Source organism: Nicotiana attenuata, chromosome 8 (assembly GCF_001879085.1).
Source record: "Nicotiana attenuata strain UT chromosome 8, NIATTr2, whole genome shotgun sequence".
Taxonomy (NCBI): domain Eukaryota; kingdom Viridiplantae; phylum Streptophyta; class Magnoliopsida; order Solanales; family Solanaceae; genus Nicotiana; species Nicotiana attenuata.
Window position 1 is genome coordinate 5528487 of NC_031996.1, and position 14119 is coordinate 5542605.

General features: G+C 34.9%; 2 protein-coding genes across 3 annotated transcripts; both read right to left on the reverse strand.

The window, feature by feature from the left end:
- On the reverse strand, nt 298-1056 carry LOC109231757. Its single transcript, XM_019397389.1, has one exon. The coding sequence runs from the start codon at nt 1051-1053 to the stop codon at nt 544-546; it is 510 nt and encodes a 169-aa protein (XP_019252934.1). The 5' UTR covers nt 1054-1056; the 3' UTR covers nt 298-543.
- LOC109230788 lies at nt 8169-12015 on the reverse strand. Of its 2 annotated transcripts, XR_002068712.1 has the most exons (8): nt 11773-12014; nt 10383-10573; nt 10228-10288; nt 10053-10101; nt 9362-9416; nt 9189-9276; nt 8572-8705; nt 8261-8350 (listed from the first exon to the last, which is right to left on the reverse strand). XR_002068712.1 is itself a non-coding variant. In XM_019396223.1 (7 exons), the coding sequence occupies exons 1-7, from the start codon at nt 11963-11965 to the stop codon at nt 8184-8186; spliced, it is 804 nt and encodes a 267-aa protein (XP_019251768.1). In that variant the 5' UTR covers nt 11966-12015; the 3' UTR covers nt 8169-8183. The 2 variants fall into 2 exon arrangements, 1 of the variants encoding a protein (XP_019251768.1); XM_019396223.1 differs by lacking the exon at nt 8572-8705 and having other exon boundaries at nt 8169-8350; nt 11773-12015.

A 14119-nucleotide genomic window follows, 5' to 3' on the forward strand; every position in this document is an offset into this window, starting at 1 on the left:
GACTGGATCAATATAAAGATATAGATATAAATATAAATATAAATATAAATATAAATATATAAATTAGATTTTTCTAAGATTTATTTAGATTATGTATAAGATTCATTAAACTACTTCCATTAAATATGTTTCCATTTATAATTCAAATTTTTAATATTGTCTTAAAATTGTCAAGTGACTTTATTTTAGCTTGCCACTTGGCTTAACCACATGCTTCACTACTCTCCTTTTAATATAATATATAGATAAACAAGTAAAAAAATAACTATAAAGTCGGCACGTAGTTCCTATACAAATTGTATTCAATCCTCAAGTTCCATAAAATCACAACAAATATCTTAATATTGTAAATGCAATTCCTTTCACACAACATCTCTCTCAAGCACACACATTATAACCGTGCTGAATCCAACACAATTAATATCTCAAAATTTAAAAATATTTTGGTAATGAAAGGACAAAAACCAGAATAAATAATAGTAAATATGTAACTTTCCATCCAAGATCCTATATTGTGTTATTGACTCCCAACTTCTCCTTCATCTATTTCACATTCCTCGTAGATTTTTCCCCAACATCTTTAATTACTTTAATATTCTGTTGACCACTTTTATTGACCATACTTTTAGCTCGATTTCTGGAACTATGGATCTTAGTATAGCTAGTAGCGGGAGTTGATCCTGACCTTAAACTTTGTGTCCAATCAAATTTAGGCGGACGAGTAAACATAACGTTACTCGCCGCCTTAGGACTTCTCAAATTGCTAGAACTCCTACGTGCTTTTTTCTTGATTTCTTTTATTTCAATCTTTGTTCCTCCTTCCATCTTTATATTAATGTTCACTTCAGAGAGTGGTTTAGTGTTTGTACCATGCGTACCATCTGTTGCACCAAGGTCATTAGCTGATTTCTTTGTGTTCCTTTCCTCTTGATGTAGGTAAAGCCTGTGCAATCTTAGTGCTAATTGGCATATTCCTTCTTTTATTTCGTCCTCTAAATCCCTCTCCACATCCCTTTCAAGCTCCCCTCGAATCTTCATCTCGTTTGTATTCATCTTTTCAACTAAATGCATGCAACAACAAAAAAATTGTATTATTTTTAAACTTGGATTATCTTAATAGCAACAAAAATAAAAAGAAAGAAAAGGAGACAACCTTTAGTAAGGGGTGTCCTATACTGGGGCGGCTCAACCATACTAGGGGTCTAAAGCCAAAGTTAAATGAAGGGCTTAAACTAAAAAAACTATCTTAATTTATTTGAAGTCTATTCTTTTCTAGCTTTGTGCGATGCAAAGTTGTCTTTTGTTACAATCAATTTATTCTAATTCTTTTTTTTTAATTGATAATATAGCTAATTCGTTTAATATTTTTTGAGACATTATTGCCCTTAGGTAAGTCCAAATTAGTTGAGTTGTCCCACATCGGAGGGATTTGAGGTCCTTGGTCTCCTTATATGGCTTGGGCAATCCTCATCTCATAAGCTAGCTTTTGGGGTTGAGTTAGGCCCAAGATCCATTCTTATCACTAACAATCCTAGTTTGACTAGAACTACAAATATAATCCTACTAAAACAAGAATTAAATTACTAGAAAATAAGAAATAACAAATCATAATCTTTAAGGAAACGAAATCCTAATCTTGAATGGATTCTTCACTTCTTGAATTTCTTGGATTTTTAGCATTCCTGATCTTGCATCATTCTCCCCTGGTTGAAAAAGACTCGTCCTCAAGTCTAACAGCTTCCATAGATGGCGCAGGATTTGCTATAATAATGTTACAGAATGAACCTAGACACTTTACATAATGAACATAGACTGTTTCTTAGTAGTGTACATAACCCATATATAGATAGCAGATTTGTAGGAATCTCTTTTATTTTCTTTCCTTAATTAGCACCTGATGTACATGTATATATGTATCACTACATGGAATAATACACCAATTTTGATTCTTCCATACCTTGTTAATTACATGGTATCAGAGCCACATCTGTGGCTTCGCCGGAGTTGAGTTTGTCTTGCCAGAGTTGACCAAAACTTTCCGGCAAACACGTGAGGTGCGTGTGGTCCATTCTCTGTCTAGCTTTGTTCTCCGAGATCAACTTGTATTTTCGATCGATTGTAGGTTATCCTCCGAAAACATAACCTTATTTTCGTGAAGAACAGACTCGGACAAGGTTGTATTACACCAATTTTGGTCAGGTTTGAGTTCTTCTACTGTTTGGTTTGTTTTTGGGATACTGAAGTAGTCATGGAACAATATTATTGCATCTGATTGCTTGTCTTGTGAATTGGTATTTGTTAAGTCTTCCTTGTAAGACGATTTGTTACAATTTGAGACTTGATATTATATGTTGGGTCTTCCCTTATCAGAAACTTTGTTGGTATCTGGTTTTATTTGATTTGGGGACAGATTTGTTTGGTTCTCTGATTTGGTTGAGTGGATTATTGGAGTGGAATTCTGTTAAATAGATTCGTGTTTACCAGAGATCTATTTTGGTATCTTTTAGCTTTGGGGACCTCTGTTAGTTTAATCGGTTTGTTATTCAAAGAAAAAAAAATGATGGCAAAGAATAATAGTGCAACAGCTCGTAGTCCAGCAATCTTGGTTTCGGATGAGTTTCTAAAATTCCTTCAAAATCATAAATCAGTTAAGGAATCTTCTTCAGTTACTGCCTTTGCTGGATCAGATAAAACATGTCTTATCACATCTTCTAATAAATGGGTGATTGATTCAGGTGCCACAAATCACATGACAGGTAATCCAAATATTTTTTCTAGCTTTCGCTCACATAAAGGACCCTCTCCAGTTACTGTAGCTGATGGATCAACTTGTAGCAGTGTTGGATCTGGGACTGTTAAACCAACTTCCTCTATTACCCTGTCATCTGTATTAAGTCTACCAAACTTTAACTTGATTTCTGTTAGTAAAATCACCAAAGACCTTAATTGTTGTGTTGCAGTCTTTCCCGATCATTGTTTGCTTCTAGATCTTACAACGAAACAGGTTATTGGTAAAGGATATTATCTGGTGATCTCTACATCCTTGTGAATGGGAGCCACGGTCTATTGCATGATCTAGTGTTGTGTCTCCCTTTGAAGCACATTGTCGATTGGAACACCCCTCTCTGCCTTTGTTGAAGAAGCTTTGTCCTCAGTTTCAGAATATTTCTTCATTGGATTGTGAGTCATGTCGATTTGCAAAACACCATTCGCATCTCGTTAAGTCCAAGGGTTAATAAACGAGTTGAGTCAGCTTTTGAGTTAGTTCATTCTGATGTTTGGGGACCATGTCCCGTTATTTCCAAAACTGGGCATAAGTATTTTGTCACCTTTGTAGATGATTTTTCTCGAATGACTTGAATTAACTTTATGAAGAGCCGCTCTGAAGTGTTTACTCACTTTTCTGCCTTCTATGCTGAAATCAAAACTCAATTTAACGCTTCGGTGTATATTCTAAGGAGTGATAATGCTAAAGAATACATGTCAGAGTTATTTCAGTCGTACATAAGACAACATGGTATTCTACATCAGTCTTCATGTGTTGATACACCCTCTCAAAATAGAGTAGCTGAGAGGAAGAATAGGCATCTACTTAAGACAGCTCGGGCACTTTTGTTCCAAATGAAGGTTCCTAAACAGTTCTGGGCTGCTGCGGTCTCAACGGCTTGCTTTCTGATTAATCGCATGCCATCTACTGTGCTTGGTGGTAATGTGCCTTACAGTATCCTTTTTCCATACAAGGCATTATTTCTGGTGGAACCTAAGGTATTTGGAATCACATGTTATGTTCGAGATGTTCGACCATCTATTACCAAGTTGGATCCCAAGGCATTGAAGTGTGTTTTCCTTGGCTATTCTCGCCTTCAGAAAGGGTATCGGTGTTATTCTACTGAACTTGGCAAATATTTAGTGTCAACTGATGTGGTATTTTCAGATACTACACCATTTTTCTATGCACCTCCCATTTTTACAAGTCAGGGGAGGAAGATGAGTGGCTAGTATATCAGGTTACTCGTACTTTGACAAAACAACGAGATGATGTTCCTTCATCTCCTAGTTCTATCGAGCACCAATTCATTATTCTGCCTTCAGCACCTGCTCCAACTATGGTAGCAAGACCGCCAATTGCTCAAGTTTACTCGCGGAGGCAACAGACAAATGATACATGTTCTGCACCAGTTCCTTCGTCATCAGTTCCTTCATCATCAGATGTGCCTCCACCTGACCCTCCGGAAAATCTCGACCTTCCAATTGCTCTTTGCAAAGGTATACGCACTTGCAAATCCACATATTCTATTGCTAATTTTGTTTCCTACGACCACTTGTCCCCTGCATCAAGATCTTTGATTGTGTCTCTAGACTCTATTTCTATACCCAAAACGTTAAAAGGAGGCTTTGAATCATCCTGGATGGTCTGAAGCAATGCTTGAGAAAATACATGCCTTACAGAAAAACCACACTTGGGATTCAGTGGATTTACCCAGTGGAAAGAAAGCAGTGGATGCAAGTGGGTCTTCACGGTTAAAGTTAATCCTGATGGCTCTGTGGCGAGACTTAAGGCCAGACTTGTGGCTAAGGGGTATGTTCAGACTTATGGGGTGAATTATTCAGACACCTTCTCTCCGGTTGCCAAACTTACTTCTGTTCGCTTGTTTATTTCTCTAGCTGCTTCTGAGAATTGGCCTTTGCATCAATTGGATATTAAGAATGCTTTACTTCATGGTGATCTCCATGAAGAGGTATATATGGAGCAACCACCTGGTTTTGTTGCTCAGGGGGAGTATGGCAAGGTCTGTCATTTGAAGAAATCCTTATATGGCTTGAAGCAGAGTCTCGTGCTTGGTTTGGTAAATTTAGTAAAGCAATTCAAGAATTTGGGCTGAAAAAGAGCAAATGTGATCATTCTGTCTTCCACAAGCAATCAACAGCTGGATCTATTCTCCTTGTTGTATATGTGGATGACATTGTTATCACAGGGAGTGATTATGCAGGAATCTCTTCTCTCAAGTCTTTCTTGCATACTAAGTTTCATACAAAAGACTTGGGACAACTAAAATACTTCTTGGGAGTAGAAATAACTAGAAGCAAGAAGGGAATATTTCTATCTCAGAGAAAGTATGTTCTTGACTTACTAGCAGAAACTGGTAAGTTGGCTGCCAAGCCTTGTAATACTCCAATGGTTCCTAATTTGCATCTTATGAAAGATGATGGCGATCCATTTAATGATCCAGATAGATATAGGAGGTTAGTTGGGAGATTAAACTATCTCACTGTGACTCGTCCAGATATTGCTTTTGCAGTGAGTATGGTTAGCCAGTTCATGTCCGCGCCCACAGTTAAACATTGGGAGGCTTTGGAGCAGATCCTATGTTACTTAAAAGGAGCTCCTGGACTTGGCATATTATACAGCAATCACGGTCATTCTCGCATTGAATGTTTTGTAGATGCAGATTGGGCTGGATCCAAGATTGATAGAAGATCTACTACTGGTTACTGTGTATTTGTTGGTGGAAACTTGGTATCATGGAGAAGTAAGAAACAAAATGTTGTATCTAGGTCCAGTGCGGAATCCGAGTATAGAGCTATGGCACAATCAACAAGTGAGATAATGTGGATACATCACCTTTTAACTGAAATTGGGTTGAAGCATCCTACTCCATCAAAACTCTGGTGTGATAATAAAGCTGCACTCCATATTGCCTCAAATCCAGTGTATCATGAAAGAACCAAACATATTGAAGTTGACTGTCATTTTATTCGTGAGAAGATTCAAGAGAAATTGATTTCCACTGGCTACGTGAAGACATGAGAGCAACTAGCTGATTTGTTCACTAAAGCATTGAATGTCACTCGAGTTGATTACCTTTGTAACAAGCTGGGCATGATCAATATTTATGCTCCAGCTTGAGGGGGAGTGTTACAGAATGAACCTAGACACTTTACACAATGAACATAGACTGTTTCTTAGTAGTGTACATAACCGATATATAGATAGCAGATTTATAGGAATCTCTTTTATTTTCTTTCCTTAATTAGCACCTGATGTACATGTATATATATGTATCACTACATGGAATAATACACCAATTTTGATTCTTCCATACCTTGTTAATTACAAATAAGAACGGAGACCCAGGGGGGAAATTGAGGACCCAATGCTCACCAGGTTTTAGGTTTACATTTTGCAAGTTTATCATAGAGCTTCTTCACGTTGTAAGCAAACTTAGCATGTGGTTGAACCAAATTCCACTTTCTATTTTTCAACTTTCTATCAAGTCCTCTCTATGTAATCTTTCTATATTGACTCTCAAACTTCAACTCACGATATGAAGTTATTGGTATATAGTTAACCAACTCCATGTCTAGCTTTGAGTTAAGCATGGAGATCAACGCTCTTCTTGGGAATGCATCAATTGCATCGCTCGTACACCAACAGTCACTTTGATGATAGCCATTTATATTTATGACGTTAAGACATCTTGTTTCTCCGATATACGGACTCAAACTCTCCAATATCCAATCTTTATAGGTAATTTTTCCTCTTTTTCTAGCATATTTCTATGGACTTTAGAATTAATGCAATATGCTACCTTGTTTAGATTGATAAAGTCAACTATCAAGTCAATATTGTGTCGAGCATCTCTAAAAGGCGGAAAGTCAATAACACACATAGTTGGGTTCGGATCATCATAAAACTTCAGGTGGGAACTCCTCAATTAGTGGATCCAATGCTTGTTCCTCGTCTCTTTGATATTGGTCTTTATTAGCTTTGTCCTCTTCACGCCCCTGATTATCTGAATATTTATCATAATGGGCATGGTGTCTTATTACTCTTGTGCCTTGGTCAGCTTCAACCTCTTCAGCTCTTTGTGAATGAATTGGTGGATATAGAAGTGGTAGATGTGGCGGTTGTAGGCGTTATGGCGAATTTGGTAGTTGATATTGAAACATCAAGCTTTCAACTAATTTAGTCAGATTCTCTATTGATTCCTTCAAGTCATCTAGCTGCACTTTAATTTCTTCGTTGTCTCGTTCGAGCATTCTAGTTCTTAATTTATGAACTTCTAATTGAAGATCTATTGAAGAGGATCCCGAACTTGGTATTTTCTTGTTTGGTGACATGATGAACAATGTAGTAGCAAATCAAGAATTCGGACCTGGAACTTGTGCTCTAATACCAAATTGATGTACTTTCAAGATTTTGTACCTCTCAAGTACAAAGAAGAGAGAAAAACAAAATCACCCCGCTAAAGTTTTTCACAAAACTAGCGAAAGCGTTCTTCAAACTCACGTTAGAAGAATGTAAGATGGAAAGAAACCTCACCCACAAGTTCCTCAATCCCGCAAGATTGCAAGAAGCGTTGAATAAAGGAAGAAGAATGAAATAAAAGATCAATCACGTTTTTGAAGCAAAAGCTTAGAAAAACTAATCACCAACCTTTATTTTCAGCATATTGAGCCCTTTAAATAGGCCTTACAATGAGTAAAATTGATAAGGTTAAGGAAAACCAATCCTAATTAAACTAGAATAAGAATAAGGCTAAGAAAACCTATCCTAACTAAAATTGGAAAAAGAATTCTAGTAAGAATGGGATACCAACTAACAATCCTAGTTTGACTAGAACTACAAATATAATCCTACTAAACCAAGAATTAAATTACTCCCTCCGTTCCAGTTTATGTGAACTTATTTCCTTTTTGGTCCGTTCCAAAAGAATGAACCCTTTCTAAATTTGGAAACAATTTAGCTTAAATTCTCAATTCTACCCTTAGTGAAAAGCTTTTATAACCACACAAATACAGTGGACCCCTATTTGAGTTGTTTAAAACCACAAATTCCAAAAGTCTTTATTTTTTCTTAAACTTCATGCCCAGTCAAACAGATTCACATAAATTGGAAGACAGGGAGTACTAGGAAATAAGAAATAACAAATCATAATCTTTAAGGAAACGAAATCCTAATCTTGAATGGATTCTTCGCTTCTTGAATTTCTTGGATTTTTAGCATTCTTGATCTTGCATCACTTTCCCTCAGGGAAGGTGTCTCTCATTTTCGCGACCAGTGTAGAAATATCCTCATATAGATAGAACAAGTTATTGACAAAAATAGATCAAAAACTATTTCTAACTTTCAGGAGAACACAACTGCTGTGGTAGCACTATGTCATTTTCACATGATCTAATTATTGAATCTCCAATGTCAAGATACATAGAGCTGAAAGTATACTCACAGAAAGCACGGAGCTCAGACAAATGGAAGGCTGAGAAACCGGCTTCTGAACACAGATAGCGAGAACACCATTTGACCTTTCTTTCTCTTTTGAGTAAAATTTACGGTAAACTTGGACACCTGAAATTTGCATGTTTAAAATATAGCATTCATATAAGGAATATCCATCAGAAAGAGTTCTGAATTGATTATCCATTTTACTTATTGCAAGCATTGAAAAATTAGCTAGTAGCAGAAAGCAACAAAGTCTAGAATATTATTAGCCTCACCATCTCTCCATATATACAGATAGAATATGGCTCTACCTATTCATGGAAAACAAGACAAATGAAGGTTTTCACCTTACATATCACTTGAACATATTGCTTTCCACTTGCAAGCTCTTGAGAAGATGAGGTCCTCAAACGGTCCCATTATATTCCAATTTTCTCTAGTAACCTTCAAGAACCAACTATAAAACCTTGGCTTTTGAACTCTGATGACAAACAGGGATATGAGAAACCAAACTAAGGATGGCAGTAGTTATTTAACAACATTTCTTGTTTCGAACTACAACATATGTGTTTTTAACATCATTAGAAACAGCTACACCTTTTTGGGAATTAAGGTAGCAAAATGGTGAGAAGCGTCAGATGCGAGTTGAAAAGAGATTGAGAAGGGAAGCCAGGATTTTGAAGATAGGGATGAGCAACATGTGTACAAGCATGCATTACCCTGTAGGTAAATTGCCAAGGAGCGATGCAGGGAGGGGAACTCCCCTTGACTGTGGACAGTGGATCAAAATAAACAATGATCTAACCGATGATATTACTCTTAGTTGCGAATAAAGATATTTGGTAAACATATAATCATACAATATCCTTTAATCATCTTCCAAAAATATTAGAAGTGCCTACAGACATGCAAGATATGGAGTGAGAAGTAACATCCTCACTACTATATAGTAAGAGATTTTAACCTTCTTCAATAGTATCCACTCCAGGAAGAAGGTCTTGAAGATTCTCTGCTTCTAGCATCTCACAAAATGAATGATAATGATGGACATCCTGCAAATTGGCCTTTTATTCAGTTGACTATAAGAAGTACCAAGGCGATACATAAAAAGAAAATAAATGTAGATGTCGAATGTACCTGAACTTTAAGAAGTAAACATTTGTTGAAGAGGATGAAAGCTCCTGGTTCAATTCTAACATCCAAAAAAAGACATCATCTGAGAGAGGAAGTGGGAAGGAGAAGAAAACATTTTTTAGAAGATCAGTGTATTAAAACTCTGCTTGCAGTCATTTTAAGCAAGTTTCTTTTTTAGAATGAAAGGATAGCTCTCAAAGTTGAATTGTGGGGGTTCTAGTGTCAAGTCATTTGAAGAAAAACAGGATTAACTTTTTGGCAAAGCATTAGAAGTGGTTTTATTACAAAATGAATATCGAAATGTTACGGGAGAAAAAAGTGAAATAAATAATACAAACAAACATGTTAAACAAAATCTACTAACAAATGAGGTCCTCGTGATCTAAAACATTAGAGATGGAAATTCTTCCTTTAATGATAACTTTGATTAGGTTCAGTATAATACAACCATACAAGACTCCTTCAGCATGCTCTTCAGAGCATCAAATTTCATATGACAGGGAAAATTAAGAGTTAACCAAAGACAGTTTTGTTGATTGCAATGGATGCTAAGAATAGTATTTTGGCACATGATTTGATTGATTGGTAACCTATTTTGGCATACAATTTAACTGATTGGCAACCTTGACAGTTAGCATTAAGCACAACACATTTACCAAGTATACAGCAGTAGCAAGTCATAATGAAGTCATACTTATTATAATGTCCAACAGCACATCTTCCTTCAATTGTTTTCTGTCCACCTGCAGATAATTTGAAAGACTACGACTGCTCAGGGAAAAATGCATTAAAAGTAAAAGAAATCTAAATCTATGAAAAATTGAAAACTAATTTTGCTAGCAAAAGCAGTATATCCAGATATTTTATACTTCTGAGCAGGGAGAAGTAAGGCTCCTGAACATGGAGTTCAAAGTCCACAGATTTTAGCACCTGTAGATAGCAACATCCAATATACATTAATTTCAGGATGATGTTTAAGAAACTGAAACAAAGAAGAAGAAACTCCATTACATGCTTAACTTACATTTAGCAAATGAGAACCTTTTTTCCTGATCAAACTAGTCCACTCTTCTTGCATTTGCTTCGATGAACAGGATTCCTGCATTACTGCAAGTTTGTGTTCTGTCCTTGGCAAGGCTTCAGAAGATATAGCCTGATATAAGGATGCTGCAAGGCACTTGTATAAAGGATATGGTGGAACTCCTTCAGAAAGATCTGTCACAAACAAGCAGAACAAGAAAAGGTACTATCAACCTGATGTAGTGCTAAGTATCCAAAATCTCGGGCATACAGCACAAATGAGAATTTTATATTCTTTAAGAAGAGGAGGTTGACAAATTCCCATTTCAGAGAAGGGAGCAACATCCTTAGGGGTAGTTTGGTAGGGGAACAAGTTATCCGGCATTATAATGATGTGATTGTAATATGGGGATTAAATAATTATGGGATTATTAAATGAATATATTTTTATTGGAAGATGTTTGGTTCACTGGACTAAAAATGAGATAACAACAACAACTACCCGGTATAATCCCACCAAGTGGGTCTGGGGAGGGTAGGATGTACGCAGCCTTACCCCTACCCGAGACTATTTTCGAATGACCCTCGGCTAAAGGGACTAAAAATGAGATATACAGGGTATAATATAAATATGTGTTTAGTGTATACTAGATAAGTTGGGATAACTTTTATTTTCAATTTTAACCTTGGATTGTTTAAAAGACTTTGGAAAAAGCCTAGGAAAAGGGCATCTTTGTCATTTTAATAGTTATCCCAGGATTAATTAATCACGGGATTATTATCCCACCCTCAATGTGGGATAGAATAATACCCGATTGTGGGATTAATTATCCCCGAGATTGCTAATCCCAGATTCAAAAATTCAACCAAACACAAGATAAAATAATCCCGCATTAAATCCCGATATTATTATCCTTATCCCACATACTAAATGACCCCTTAAGTAATAGCCTTTCTTCCTACACGGAAGCAAAGATCCATATAGACGGCACCAACTATAGTTAGGATTACACTAGTTATCTGTGTTACGGAAATGAGAGATCAAGAGAAACCCTAAATTGCCTGTAAAAGGCAAATTATTCAATATTGGATGAAAGTTGACTTAACCTGCGAACTTAGAAGACTCTTTATGCTGCTAGTATTAAAATTTCAAAACGAAGTTAAGTCAACTGCTAAAGTTAAGATACCATTTAGGTTAAAAATTAGAAAAAGAGAGTGAGGAACATTTGTTTTATCTTTACCTCAATTCAGCTGCAAAAGTATGATGCGCTTGTTTTAATGGGTTACTTCTAGTTTTAATAGTACTGTATACATACATAAACAAATAGTTGACACCACAAAAAGAGAAAACGATGAGACATATAGAGCTCAAGAATCCTTAAAACAAGAGTTACCAGTGGAATTAGGAAAGGGATTGGAAGAATCGTCTAGTAAGAGGGTGGTGCAGTAATCTTTGGAGAGACCTATGTCTATTTCAAGAGTGCCGTCAATGGAGGAAGAAAGTGTGAACCTCAGCAGCTCTTCTATGCAGTCCTTCAGTAGCAGTGACACTCCTTGTCCTGGTGTTGCAGCTGGCTGGTTTTCCATCTTTGTCACGACAATCTCGATTGTGAATTCATACGCTACCTCGGTTAAATATTATTTTTTATTAGGCCAAATATATAAATAGCCCCTTAAATTTGGTCACAATTTTCCACTTACACATTTTAACTAAGTTAGTAATTTATTGGCCACTCAATGTCTATATAAAACTAGTAAACTTACCCGCGCCTTACACGGGGTTTAAGAAACATCAATAAAATTTTCAAGCTAATAACAAACATAGATATTATGCCTCTTTTTATGAGGAAAAAAATTGTCAATAAATAAAATATATTTGGTTTAATTCATAAATCTAATTTATTTGTTTGTAGCAAATAATCTATGTGATGTATAGTTAAGTGTATATTACCAATAAAGATTACTTAAGTTTTATCTAATTAAGAAAGTCCAAGACTAATAAATATAAAAACTAAAATTAAAATAAAAGTTGCATAGATTCTTACTACTAATTACACTAATAAAACAAATTAAATTATTGTTAGTTCTATATTGAAAAGCTGAAAATTTCTATGAGAAAAATTGCATACTTTTTGACAAAAGATCATTAGGAAGACCTCCTCCTCTTACCTTGCAACATATATGTTAAAACTTTCCGTTAATTTATTGCATTATTCTGTAGTCAAAGCATCTGGTAATTAAAGCATGTTTTTATTGGAATATATTAATTGAGTAACTGCAAAATTAAATTAGAGATATTGACACACTTTAAAGAATAAGATTCACCAAGTATTGAGATCAAATGGGATTTGATAAATAGTAAAAATAAACGGAGTAAATAATGAGGACAAAGTATATTTTTTGGCAGTTTTTTGACAGAAAATAAGAAAAAAGTTCAAAATTTAGAGAAAAAAGATAAATTGTCATACTGGATAAAGAGACATGCCACGTCATCTTTTCCATTCCTAGAAACATTCTAGATTAAATATGAACTAATCCATTTAATCAGTATATCTGGACATAAATAAAAGATACATAAATTAAATAAAATAAAATACAAAAACGAAATAGTGATAATATATATATCTAGATAATGTAAACCTGACATATTTTTGTTTTTTCCTCATGCTCTAACTTTTTATATATATATTTTTTAATTTCTTAATAATCATTAACACTTATGTTCAATGAAGTTAACATTTTTCATGGCTCTCAAATAAAATTTAAAAACACTAAGAAAAGGAAATAACATTAAAATAAAAAAATTAAAACAAACGAAATAAAGAAAATGAAAACAAAAATTAAATGTATCTTATCAGTGATAGGATCAAATGTCTTGATTCCTAATACTTTTCTTTTGCCTATTCTCTTCCTTTTCTTTATCTCTTCCTTTGAAATATTTTTATCCTCTTATTCCAATTCCAACAATCAAAAACCCCTAATTTTATCCCTAAAATTACAAATTGACAAACCAAAACCTATAACTCTTATCTTTTGGATTTATTTCCCGGGAAATCAAAAAAGTCTTGATTGCATATAATGATGTTGATATATCTTGATTGGAAGGAGAACGTGCCAAAATATAAATAATACAATGAGGCTATAATTAATCACAATGCCATTGTTACACTACAAATTCAATGAGCGTAATTTTTTATTTCATCTTTGTTCAGAGGAAAATGAAAGAGATCAAAACGAATTAAAACTCAATGATAAAAGTTAGCAGAAAATAAATACTTTGTATTATCCATCAGTTAGTTTGCATCCTCGAAGGTCAATTAGAATCAAATTCACCAATAAAATTCAAAATAAGACGATAGTATATAGTCTATTAATTACCACGCACCATATTTATTACACCATAGCTTTTCAACAATTAGGCACTTGAAGGAGAAGATAGACGTAATTGGTGCTAACAAAATATTGCAGCTTAGGCACAACAAAATTAGGCATATAATCGTCACAAAAAATAAATTATTGGCTAAAAGCACCAAAAAAAGATATAAAATGACAGTAATGACAAATACATTTGTTTCATATCCATGATAAAAGGCTGTTATTCAATCCTTTTATCATGAAAATTTCATATATTCCTAACTTCTAGTTTGATAAACTTTGGACGACTCTTCTCTGTATTTGCTTTATAATTCATCAAGAATTGATTCACCTACTCGAAATCCGTCAAAAGCATTGTGGCTGCGA

Coding starts and splice junctions, on each gene's coding strand:
- LOC109230788 (XM_019396223.1), bottom strand. CDS start 11,965: ATGGAAAACCAGCCAGCTGCAACACCAGGACAAGGAGTGTCACTGCTA. Junction 10,574..11,772: donor TCCCTTTCCTAATTCCACTG/GTAACTCTTGTT, acceptor TGTTTGTGACAG/ATCTTTCTGAAGGAGTTCCA. Junction 9,417..10,052: donor GCTGTTGGACATTATAATAA/GTATGACTTCAT, acceptor TTTGGATGTTAG/AATTGAACCAGGAGCTTTCA.
- LOC109231757 (XM_019397389.1), bottom strand. CDS start 1,053: ATGAATACAAACGAGATGAAGATTCGAGGGGAGCTTGAAAGGGATGTG.